The sequence below is a fragment of the Pelmatolapia mariae genome, linkage group LG15, assembly GCF_036321145.2.
Source record: "Pelmatolapia mariae isolate MD_Pm_ZW linkage group LG15, Pm_UMD_F_2, whole genome shotgun sequence".
Lineage (NCBI taxonomy): Eukaryota > Metazoa > Chordata > Actinopteri > Cichliformes > Cichlidae > Pelmatolapia > Pelmatolapia mariae.
This window is the reverse complement of record NC_086240.1, coordinates 10,718,943-10,731,745: the sequence shown is the minus strand read 5'-3', so window position 1 is coordinate 10,731,745 and position 12,803 is coordinate 10,718,943. Positions and strand designations below refer to the sequence as shown.

The 12,803-nt window shown below is 42.3% G+C and overlaps 1 protein-coding gene and 1 non-coding gene across 2 annotated transcripts; both read right to left on the bottom strand.

Annotated features, from left to right (window-relative positions):
* Positions 1-83, bottom strand: trnal-cag (transfer RNA leucine (anticodon CAG)). Its single transcript has one exon. It is a non-coding gene; the product is annotated as a tRNA-Leu (tRNA).
* Positions 84-7,694: 7,611 nt separating this feature from the next.
* On the bottom strand, positions 7,695-11,498 carry sox7 (SRY-box transcription factor 7). Its single transcript, XM_063495140.1, has 3 exons — positions 11,478-11,498; positions 10,389-10,938; positions 7,695-9,406 (listed from the first exon to the last, which is right to left on the bottom strand). Exons 2-3 carry the CDS (start codon positions 10,618-10,620, stop codon positions 8,415-8,417), a joined length of 1,224 nt encoding a protein of 407 aa, XP_063351210.1. The 5' UTR covers positions 10,621-10,938; positions 11,478-11,498; the 3' UTR covers positions 7,695-8,414.
* Between the last annotated feature and the right edge of the window lie 1,305 nt (positions 11,499-12,803).

Below are 12,803 nucleotides of genomic sequence, written 5' to 3'. Positions count from 1 at the left end.
TGTCAGAAGTGGGATTCGAACCCACGCCTCCAGGGGAGACTGCGACCTGAACGCAGCGCCTTAGACCGCTCGGCCATCCTGACAACTACGTGCGGTATACTCGCAGTCTCATATGAATCATAAAAGCATACCGCCTAATGCTACAGCTGTCAGTTATAAATGTTTGAATATTAACACAAAACGTGTAATATGAATCTAACAATGGCGGGAACGTTGATGATTTACCTCTCTTGCTTTATAAGATGATTAGGGCAGACGTAGCTACAGGAAACTGACGTCTCCGCTAAAATAACGCCGTTCTTGTGTAAGCAAACCTAAACACAAACCCGTTGTTCTCCCGAACAAGGGAATATAATCTACCATTAACGAATACAATCTGCAGCATAACCCACAGGATAGACATAAACACACGTAGCCGGGGCTTCGTAGTGCTGGGATGAGCAAACGGCTTAAGCCTGCAGTACCTCACATGTCCGCTAGAGGCTGACGCCGACAAAACTACACTTCGGTAGGACGCCTAAACGTGTCTCTGTAAATTAGCAGGTAGGTCGTTTTTTATTTGGATTTCCTCAATGGGAAGGACAGAAGCTAAGCAGATAGAAGGTTGCTATTTGTTTCAAAAGAAAGGCAATTTATTTTTCACAAGGGGGAGTGTGCTGTGCTCTAATTAGCATTAAAACTGAAGAGCCACTAAATTGGTAGAGGGAAAAAATGAACTGAGTTTTGTATTCGTTGGCTGTGTTGGATGAATATAATGAATATAATAATTATTTAGTCCTTTTTATCAAAGTTCCTAACCCTTTGAGAATTCTGCTCCTTCTGAGTGTAAATGGTGTGATATTAAAGTGTGTGCAATGTGCATAAAAGAGCTGTGATTCTGCAAAAACTAGATATAAATATTTGCAAACGTTTGTTGCTTTTCTGTGTTGTTAAGGAACTGAGAAACATTTTAAGTGTCCAAGGAGCCTGCTGCCAGTTTGCATGCCAAACACTGTAACAGAGTTACTTCTGCATTGGAAAAACAAAAAACAAAAAAATTGAACTATAGTGTAAGTTACTGTAAGACTATTAGCCTTAATGGTTTGTGACTTCCAGTCCAGCCTTTGTGTGGGCACTTGTAGCTCATAGTGGGTACGTGACTCGAGCTGCTTAATTTGCTTATCAGAGCTTTCAGCTATCACTGCTCTTTAAGTATTCTGCCATCTGTAATAAACATAGACCCATCCAGCTCATATCCTGTTTTGAACCTGTCAACATGGTACTTTAGCTCAAGTGTCTGAACTCCTGGGACAACTGTGTGACTCATTTCCATGTGTGTCATTTTTGATGTTGAGTCTTTAAGGAAACAGGGCCGAGCATCCAGCAGGAAGGGATTCCTTCAAGCTCAGACATCAACAACATCCCGAATATTAAAGCCATAGAGTAAAGTCAGAGGAATGGGAGCGAGGATGGAAATTATGCCAGACTTACCCTCTGCCAAGGTCAGTCAGAAGCAGTCTTACACAGAAATTTTAAGCGTAAACAGCACACATCAAGGCACGGGAAATGCTGTGTGTCAGAAATGACGTACTTCATCTCTGAATAAGCAGCGATACAGCGATGCTTGTTGTTCCTGTGTACAGGAACTTGCATCATTGATCAGCCACGCGAGACAAAGCTTTCCAGGCCTTGGGCGAAGGAGACTTTAAATATGATTCCAGAGATGTAGATTTGGCACATTTTATGATTTCGATGATAGTAAAGAATATTATAGATGCAACTGACCAGTTTTCAGGGGGTTTTTTGCTACTGAAAAATTTAATCCATTTAATCCAGAATCATCAAGTCCATAGGTTGGGCTACAGGGTTGCAAACTATTTCTCTTAAATGCAAAATGTATGTGCTTGGTAGAGCTTTAGACACACGAAATACACAAGTTTCTTTATTAATTTTAAAGAGTAAGAACATTTTTTTGTGGTAGTGCACTTGCAGTGGTTTAGACTGTTGAGTACTTATATCCTAATCCAGTGTGGGAATCTGGGAAGTCTGATGGCGATAGTGGAACTTCTTTATAGGATTGTCCTGGTAGTTTTAAACATGGCTTTTATTTTTAATATTTTGTGGTATCTTCCTTTTGTTGGAAAATAAGCCCAGACTTAACAGAATAATTACAAGACCCTCACCAGATACCATATTTTACTTCTTCTTTTTTTGCATGCATTCATCATTAAAACAGCGCAAAATGCCTTTAAATTCTTTGATTGTTACATTGTAACCACTGCTATGATGTAACTGCATGCATCTTATGAATGATAAGTGCTGAAACATCAAACCTTAATGGCCGTCCTCGTGTTTCACAAGCTGTCATCAGACAGCCTGCTGGTTTGCTTTGTCTAGCCTCCCCAGTAGCTGTTAAAAGGGGCTCTCTCACACTGCTGAACTTATAACATCACTCATCTAAATCATTACTGCGTCTGCTTTTCAGGATGCGTGCTGAGTAAACTCTGTTAGCGCAAGAGAACACAGCCAGAGCTACAAATGGAGTATGTGGGCCTCCTAAAATGGAAAGGATGGGGCATGATTTAAGCTCAAAGGCATGCTGCCCTTTCACTTAAAAAGAGCTATGTTCCTATGTTTGGACAGTACTTTTATTATTATTATTATATATAAATATTTTTTTTCTACATAACTGTGTATAAAGGGAAAACAAAACCATAAAAATATATGCAACCAATTTCTAGGGTTTCCAAATTAGAAATTAGCAATTTACCTGGATATCACAAGTGTCAATTAAAAATAGCTGTCAAAAAATTAAGCATTGCAATCCACATTGTAACTAGCACAATGAAAACATGGATCAGCACAGGTAACGTCACCCCGTTTATTCCCACACACGGTTTGAGTTCACACACACAACAGATAAGCATGTTCTATCTCTTAAATGGAACAACCACATTGCAATTAGGAAGCACAATAGGAACATCCTCCTCCACATTGAGGTGAAGAGTTATACCACCCCAGGGAAAATCTGCAGCAGTCAAAAACAAGCCAGATAGCGCTGCAGCATACGTGCTATAGACCAGTGCAAGCCATGCTAGTAGAGAGAGAGGCACCAATGCAGGCCAGGCTGCAAAATAGGGCACGCTCTGCATTTTTGCAAACCTCATGTGAGGAAAAAAAAATCCATCTGTAGTAGTATGCATAAGTTTTCATACCTTTTGATTTCTCTGTGCTGTTTCTGCTTTGAGATATTAAATAAACACTTTGAAAGCGCTCATAAAAGTTTACTGAAATGCACAGAGGAGAAAAAAAAGATTTTTCAATCCTTTTTTTGTACATTCTGGAGTAGCGCGCAAGCTTTACCGCCTGTGCTGATTTGGTAATCAGGCCGTGCTTATAGGTAAATGGAAATCTAGCCTTCTCCTTCCCCGGGTTGGCAGCCATGTGCTGGCCTCCCTCTGTGCTTTTGCTGGTCGTCTGTATCTGCTTAGAACAGGTGCCGGATCCCGTTCAGCTGCAGCATTCACAGCACAGGTACGGGTGGGAGGCCCTTGGCTGCTCGTTCAGTCCCCCAAGTTTTCCAGGGGTCCCCATCTGTGTCCCCGCACATCCTCTGCCACATGGCACCTGTCCCTCGACGAGTCTGGTCCATTCTTCGTCCGGCGACGTACACGCCTGCCTGCCACCCCACACTCTGCCTGTTGTTGAGCCACAATGAGATGAAGAATAGCTGCACCCATAATCCCTTGCTGTGAGATGTGTGTGTGTGTTTGTTTGTGTGTGTGTGTGTTTTCCCTTCTTTTTCCTCCTTTGGCCAGATTCGGGGCCAAGTACAAATTGTAAACAGGTTATTATGCTGCTGTAACACACTCCAACTGGAAATGCACTCCAACAACATTTAGCGTTTGCTGATGTAAATGTGTCTTTATCCGTCACATAGAGTAGTTTAATTTGGTGGAAAGTTCAGTGCATTTACCGCTGACGATGACGACGACGTTGTAATGGGTTTGCTGTTTTGTGTGCTCGCAAAGCTTTGCGGGAAAATTCCCTCAGAATTGCTCGGAACAATAAGTTTGCTCCATTGAGCAGCAAAAGAGAAATATATTTTGAGGAGAGGTCACGTGTGATCACACAGCATTCAGCAGGAGCAGCTAGATAATTCAAATGCACTATATTTTTACACAGGACGTAGGTTTAAAGAGCGTCTTAGTCTCCATGGTATGCCTTAGTCACGTAAAACAAATCAGCCACATCCTTTTGGCCTATAGTTAATGCTAACATCGTCATATAGCGCAAATGTTCATCATCCAAATATGACGTTACTGGACGCTCCCTCTCTAGCTACACAATAGACTTTAGTCTAACCAGACAGCCGGCCTCCTCAGTTCCTCCAGAGGACACAATATTCAAAGTGATCACTGATCACCTCGGTCCCAGCAGATGGATAATACTTTACACAGCTGCGAAAGCTCTGGGCCCCGTCCACCCACACCAAGCTTTTCTCTGTTACCTTGACAGTTAGTGTTGCATTGGACCAGTGAGTTGTTTGTTTGCCCAGGGAAGTGACATGACGGCAGAGGAGGAAATAGGAAACATAACAGACTACCTGACAGACTCATTCCATGGGCTTGACCTGAGACTGGAGCTGAGCCAGCCAGCAATCAGAGAGAAATAACAAGAGGAGCCTCTTTTGTTTGTTCAGTCTATATCCTTAAAATCATTGAAATTGTAAATTTGTGGTCCTGCACATGTGTCAAAAATCAAATTAACCAAATTAAAGGTATTATTAAACTCGGCCGGGGTGGAGAAATCAGCTGTAAGAGGAAAAACTTAACTGCGCATGTGTGCATTAAATCTAAAATTTACATGGTTCACCACTGCTGGTTGACACGTCATTTTGTCTTTCCGTTCTTGATGATTTATTGCAGTTGGGAAAACAGCAATGGCCGTCTTTGGATTTCAGCAGATGGCTCTGACTAAAGGTTTAGAGTGCTGATGAGTCAACTTCGAGCAAGGACAAAAATTGAAGATGACAAACTGAGTGTTTCCCGTAACTTCCCAGAGCCTTAAAGTCGCAGAATCCAGAAATCTCAGCAAACAATCCAAATTATGTAGCTTCTGTGGGAATTTCACAGGAGTGACGCTGGCATGCTAATCACTTCATTATCAATGCAAAATTCAAACCAATTGGTGTGCAATAGTTTAGCAGTGGAGATGAGTTTGAAATAAAAAAAAAATGCTATTTATTACCTGGCTGCATGCATTAGTCAAAAACAGCATGGCTTGGAATGTTTTTGACTAATGCAGACTAATTTTAGCACGGTTATTTGCATATGTGTGGAATTTGAACTTGTTGGTTTAAACCACTTTCATAAATGGAAGCTATGTATCTCTCAATTTATGAAAATTCAAATAAGCTGAACCTATAAATTAGGGGTGTCAAACATAAGGCCTGGGGCCCAGAATTGGCCCACCGAAGACGCCAAACTGGTCCACTGGACAGTTTTGGAAATTTTCAAGGAGGGAATATATTTTAGACTTTATCTGTATCTGCTTTGATACCTCTTTTATTTCCACTCGTCCTACACCAAAGTGAAAGTAACAGATAATCAATTAAATGATGGAGAGTTCCTGGTTTTTTTTCACCATTTACTATAGAAATGTATTATTTATGCAGTGGGTTCACAAGAAAAAAAACAAAAAGGGCACATTCTGTCAAATAACAAACGGTTTTTGTTTTATAACTGCTGGAAAGTAATTTTACACATGTATTTCTTACAAGTTAAGCCCAAAGCAGCACTTCTTTATCATGAGGAAAAAGTGAGATATTTCTTGAAACTGTTGTTCTTTTTCTGGAGTTAAAATATCTCAATGATTAAACGTTTAGTTAAACTTCTCTGCACTGACAGAAACAGGATTTTTACTGTACATGACCTACAATGTAAAATGAGTTTGACATTCCTGTTTTAAATGATAACAGCTAAATAAAGCATTGAGAAAAAAATATTAATTAGAAAAATGTATTGTATAATAATAAAAAGCCAGGACTGTGTCTGTAATTTAGGAAAACTACTTCATGTATATTTATGTATTTATGTGTGTATATTATTAGGCCCTTTAGCTGTTGCTGAAATCTACTACCACTGAAAAAAACCACCCCCCTTCATTCTGAACAAACTTCTGCTTTGTTCTGTAATTTATGTCAGATGATACTCGGTTGATGCTTGCGTTTTTGTCCTTGTCACGGCGTCCCACCCTGAGGTGGTGGATTTGATTGTTGAGACATTGCTGGTCATCTTTACCAAGGGAGTCTGCACTAGCACCCCGAGCTGACCTTGACACTTGTGAGGCTGCGCCCCATCAGCGATTCCCTTCTCACCTTAAATGCCTGGGGCACCACCCGTCCGACATCCAGAATATGGTTGCGTACATATTGACCCTCCACAGCGTTTTAAACCCTGCAGCTACAGAGGGTAATGATGTAACCTCAGAGAAATGAACACCAATACCAGCCGGCTGCAAAGACGAGTATATGATGAATGTTGTCATTCTGGCGCGTTTTATCACATCTGCCACGAGCTGTGTCAGAAAATACACAATTGTGGTTGACTGTGGGTAACTATAGGGGTCAGAGTTAGTGCGTGTGCTCACTACAACTGTTGTTTTCAGGATAACAAGCCTGCTTTAAGCTCATTATTGTGTATGTTTGTGTGATGTGTCTTTATGTTTGTGGTCAAGGTACAATAGGCCAGGTTGACAGAGACTCTCCCCGAAAAATAGTGGATAAGTAAAGACGGGTAAGTAAGATGCTAATCAACACGGCACCGTTTCCTCCCGCTGCTGAACAGCGGGTTCCCTTCCCTCACTCTGACTCTTTAATGCAGGGCCCAGCCAGGCCCAAACATCCTGACGGAGAGAGGCTTTTCCCTTATCAGTCAGGAAACACCGCTCCTCCGCCACATCCTCTTTACAAGAAGCACGACTCAACCATTCCCAAAAAATGCAGGAAGACCAGCCAGACTCCAGGATTTGTCAAAAGCCCCCTGAATTCCTTTTATCGAAAAAAGAAAAATTCAAGAGAACAGAGAGGTTGAGAAGGGGAGGAGTGGAGAGTTTGGGGGAGGGGGGGTGTAAAACAGTCAGTTTTTTTACTTATTTTTTCCACAGATTACGAAAGGTCTGCATCAGCAAGATATAACGTGGGGTGAGGGGGTGGGTGTAGAAGGGGGGTCCAGCGTGCCGAAGAATGGCACCCAGAATAAGACTATAGGAAGACAAAGGACGGTTGAGATGGAGGCGGGCGCCGACGAATGTGCCTGTTTTACACTAATCCTCTGAACCGGGATGAAATGAAAGCGAGAGGAGACGGATGGAGAAAGATGATGTAGGGTGGAAAAAGCCAGCAGGGGAGTGGGTGTGTAGAATGGGCCTCTCACAGCTAGACAGAGCCTGAAATAGAAGAATACACGGTGTGACACTCAATTCAAAGTCTCCCCGATTTGTTCATGGAGACTAGCAGGACTCCTGCTATCCTCAGTTTTTTTTATTTAGAAATCTAAATGTATTTATTAGGACTTAACTAGCACTGCCTGAACTTACCTTCCCCAGGTCAGATATGAATCTCCTGTTTATAAGAGATGCTCAAAATTGTGCCTTTTAAAAATCTGCGGGCTCATTATCCAAGCAGCAAATGCCTTAATATAAAAATTGACCTTTATTTTTAAATTATTGTCTTTCACAAACCTAAATCAGCATACAGTTACAGTTAGCATTATTATTTTTCATTGTAGAGGTCGATTATATATTATTAGGTACTTGAGAAGAAGTATAAACGCCTTTCTGTCATCATCATATACATCACTTTGTTAAATTGCATAAGAAATGTCCAAACTAAAACCTCATTCAATTACAACTACTGAGGTAAGACTCCCAAACTAATGAGAGCAGGAACATGATACAAACATTCGAATGGAAAGCGCTGATAAGAGCATTACAGTTAGCATTTATGCAAAACATCAAAGGACTTAAATTAGCTTCTAAAAAGCATCTGTACATGCCTCGCTGGCAACAGTAACTGGTGACATTTACAAGTGGACAAACAAGTCTTTTGTCTTTCTTTTTTTCCGACTGTTTTACTGGTTTAGAGATTTCATGACAACTGGAGGTGGCATACTGTAAGTGTTTTGTGTCTGCATCCCTGAGGTGTCCATCTCCTTCTCTTCACAGTCCTCCAATTGCTCTTTGTTCTTTCCCTGGCTCCAGACAATCATATTGCTCTGTAATCAGTTCAGTTTTTAATCATGGTTGGATTCATTTGCCCTTAGATGCTAAGGGTTTCCCTTTTATCAGCACCCAAGTGCAACATCGTCCTAAATTTCTTCAACCTTTGTAGTGTCTTTGATCAGTCACGCATTCAATAGGAGTTGTGACCACGCTTACGAGATGCCATAGTTGTTGTAGTAGGCCGCCGTCGCGTCTGCTAACACGGAAATGAGGCTGGTTTCTGTGGAGCTGCTGGGACACGTAGTGGCAGAAGTGGTGGCGGCAGATGCCACCTGGATGTGTCCTGTAACGGTCATGCCGCTGCCCTGCTCCGGGTGGAAGCCGCTCGCGGTAGAGTTCAGGTACTGGTCAAACTCATTGCGGTCCACTTCACCGAGAAGCTCAGCTTGGCTCAGCTGGTCTAGAGTCTCCAGGTGACCTTGTGTCTCTGGTGGGGGGGACAGCTGACCCAGGTGGCCCTGGTGGACCCCGTGGTGAATCTGGGGGAAAGGTGGGGAACTGTAAAAAGACAGGGGTGGGCCTGGGATCAGTCCACTGCCGCCTCCAGTTTGGGACATGTGAGAGATGTGACCTAAGTGTGAGCCCCCACAGTGAATCTGGGTGTGAGTGTAATCAGAGTGGTAAGGGGGCGGGCTGCCCATGTGTGTCTGATTCTGGTGGTGCTCATCTGGACAGGAGACTGAGGAAGAACAGGAAACAGAGGAGCTACTAGATGTTGAGTAATAAGAGGGGGGTATTTGCTCGTGGTCCACCGCATCTAACGGGGACATCTCAGGAGGGGTGGGCAGGCCGTAAGGGTAGGTGTCGAAGCTGCTGTTGGAGCCAGCCGGGTCTCTGAAGCTTCTGACGCTGGGCAAAGCAGGGCTGGAGCTGGAAAAGCTGGTGCCGGCTCCATTAGGGCTGCCCTCGTCTTTGTCGAGGGGGTGGCAGAGGGCTCGTTGATCTGGCAGAGTGCTGTGGTCAGGAGCCAGCCCGCTCAGGAGGAACCCGGGGTCGACTCGCTTGCAGATGCGTTTCAGCTGTTTCTTCCGGCGAGGCCGGTACTTGTAGTTGGGGTAGTCCTGCATGTGCTGCACCCGAAGCCTCTCTGCTTCCTCAACATAGGGCCTCTTCTGAGGGGGAGTGAGGGCCTTCCATGACTTGCCTGAATGCAGAGGAAGAAGAAAAAAAATCTCAATCTGAATATGGTTCAACAAGTTATAAAATGCAATATATATGTACTAGTTTAGCAGTCTTTATCATTATAAAATAAATCAGCATCTTTTAACTTACAAACAATTTATAAATAACTGCAAAAATAATTTTTTTAAAAGTTACAGAACCACATTTCTTTTAATTCATAAGTAAAATATCCAGTTCTGAAAATAAGGCAATTAGAAACGTTGGCAACTTAAAAACAGGCTACGGAAAAATTAAACCTCATTGTTTAGAAATCGCAGTCTAAATTAACGCCTCAGGTTTGTGATCATAAACAAGAAAACAAATCAGTGTTTAATTTCACCGCAACTTTCTGCGTCTTTTGTAGCTCTGAATTACATTTAAGAAACTTACCAACACGCATTAAATGTCCGCTTTCAAGCCGAACGTCAGTTTTTAAAGATAAATACAAAAATAGACACATGCGGGCCTCACAGATTATTTCCGATTTCCGCAAGTGCCAGATTTAAAGCTTAACCTTTACCAATAATCTAAGAAGCAGCATAAATAGCTAATTTTTCTCCGCTTCTGTCTTCTGCCTCTTAACGAATTTACTGCAAACTAAACTAAACTAAATACACGCGGATTCTGGCGATGCGCTTTTGAAGGCAACTCTAACTGCGGCGCAGTTTCATTTACTTTAAGAAAGACAATGGGTAATTTATTCCAATTAAATAAAAAAAAAAGCTTTTAACGCGTTTTTTTAATGTCATTTTAAATAAAGCAGTTCATTTGGCACTGCTGGATACGTGTATTAAAACGTGTTTTACTACAACCGAGGCCTAAGAGAGGAAAAGTAAGTAGAAGTGAAGTGTGTAATAAGTAGCTTAAAAATAATAATTATAATGATGATGATGATGATGACAATAATAATAATAACAATAATAATAATAACAAAACTCGTAACTTTAAATAACTTTTTTCCTCACCCAACATTTTGCTGAGCTCGGCATTGTGCAGGTCAGGATTTTGAATCGCCAGCCGTTTGCGCTCATCTTTGGCCCAAACCATGAACGCGTTCATGGGTCGTCTGATCCGCGGCTCCGGCGCCTTTTCCCCGGCATTCCTGTGAGGACCATGCCCGTCGGCTCCGTCTCCGTCTCCCGGAGGACACTCGAAGGACTCCGGCCACGACGAGTACGCGCTGATGAGAGCAGCCATCTGCGCGCTCTCCTCTGCAAACTTACGATGCGCGTCTCTCAGAGAAGTTGTGTTCTCACTATCGGCTAATTAAGCGACCGAGAAACTACACAGACATGCTTAAGTAATAATAATAATGAGAATAATAGTACAATTAAAACTCCACGGCTGCTTGACTCACTCACTGGATCGCTACGGATTTGGGAGAAAGCACAGATGTGCTCAGGCAGCGGCTCCTCTTCTGAGTTATGGTTCAGTCTTTCCTGGTGGATGGGAGGAAGCGCTTTATATTTGACTAGCAGGTTCCAGGAGAAAACCCCGCAGGACTCTCGGCTCCTCCTTGATTGTAAGTTGCGCCCCGTGGAAGGGAAGAGAGAGAGAGCGCGAAACATTTCAGCACTACCAACTCTTTAAACTCGCCTCTCTACAAAACAGCACTTTCTTCCTCTGACAGATATCCCATTTAAGAGATAGGTCAACTCATAAAAGTAATTCATGATTCTTTCGAACTATTGATCACCGTTTGATCATCATTTGATCATCATCAGCTGGATTTTCACACAGGAAAATAAATACTTTGCAAACCTCATTGGTGTTTCCTTGTTACAGGTGCATTAATGCTCACGTGTAATGATGAAAAAGAGGGTTTTGCAATTTTAGAGTTTTTACGAGTTGACAAGGAAACCTTCGTAGAAAACTCACCTAACCTGTTTTTGCAGTCTACGCAAGGCTTTACTCACCAGACTAAACTGGTTAACTGGCGTTTCCAGATTTCCACTGAACTCCAAGAGCAAGCAGCGTGACAAGTAAAACGAACACATACCTTTTAAAACTGAGGGAGGACGAAAACAAAACAATTTTTATTTAAATTACTGTACCTTGAAAAATACTTTGGTCATGTTTTTGTAGTCCTTAATAGTTTTGAGTGAACTATTTTTTCACAATTAATCTTCTCATGCTCCCACAAAGAATCGTGATGAGTCTTTTTCTGAAGTTGGGGGTGTAGATTAATTTCTGGAACCTGTAAAGAGACCACATCACACACACACACACTACAAACAAATCAGTTTCCTCCTGTGGCAAGAAGCGGCTGCATATCAAATCCTGGAGTTCCTGTTGACAGGATACTCTTGGGCTGCAGCCATGGAGCAGCTCCCACTCTCTCACAAACACACTTGTCAAGCCCGGACGCTGATCACAGGTCAGATAGCGTCTTGATCTATATCACGCATGCAGACTACACACTGGAGGAACACTTCTTTTTTTCCTTGCAGGTTGAGTTCACAGGCATCAATGTTAAGTTGCAATATGCATCTTTCGGTTGGGTGGCTGTGCCTGCTCCTTACACATCAAACTGAAGTGTCAGCTTTGTGTGAAACTTGCAGTGCACAGGAACAGGATACGGCACCTGAAGCCACAGATTGTGTGTGGAGCAGGCACATCGGTGATATATAGCGCCACACTTCCTCTTGCTTGTCTGACAGGGGTCACACATTGATGTGTAGTCAAAGTGCCAGTGAAAGTCAGCATGGAAGGAAAGTGAACGTGCGAGATCAAGAGCTAAACATCACATTTGCAATTTGGAATTAAAACACATGAGAGCTCAAAGTTGGGGGATACTGAAATGACTAATAGCTCCTGGTATTAACCGCTGTGTGGGTGAGAGCTGTATCAGCCTGCTGTTCACCCTCTAGAAGACATGTGGCTACTGAAGACCTGGCGGGGTCTGCCTCCATACCAGGCGACTGCATGTTTTTAAATCGAGCCTATATCCAAACCTATTTATTAATAGACTATTGTGTTATTATAAAAGTAAAAGCTTTGTCACCTGTCATGCATGGCCTACTGCTACACTTCCCAAGATCATCCTTTTAGTTTCAAAATAAGTGAGGAAACAGAGGTAAGTGGACAATTACATGGTATATTCTGTTAATGTTAAATAGTTTGTTTTTAATGAAATATGATCATCGCACCCCTCCGTGCCCTTGCTGAAATTTAGGAGGAATAAAAATCTACATTTCTAAAACCATTTACTTTTTGATAGTTTTATTTTGTATCTATCCACAAACTCATTGTGGTTTCTGTGTGTGGTAACTAACTGAATTGCATAATCCACAGCTATTGATTGCAGAGGAAAAGATACCCGAGACGTCTTTTCGTCACAGGATGACCAATCACCATCTTCACTTTCAGAGGTTTCCGTA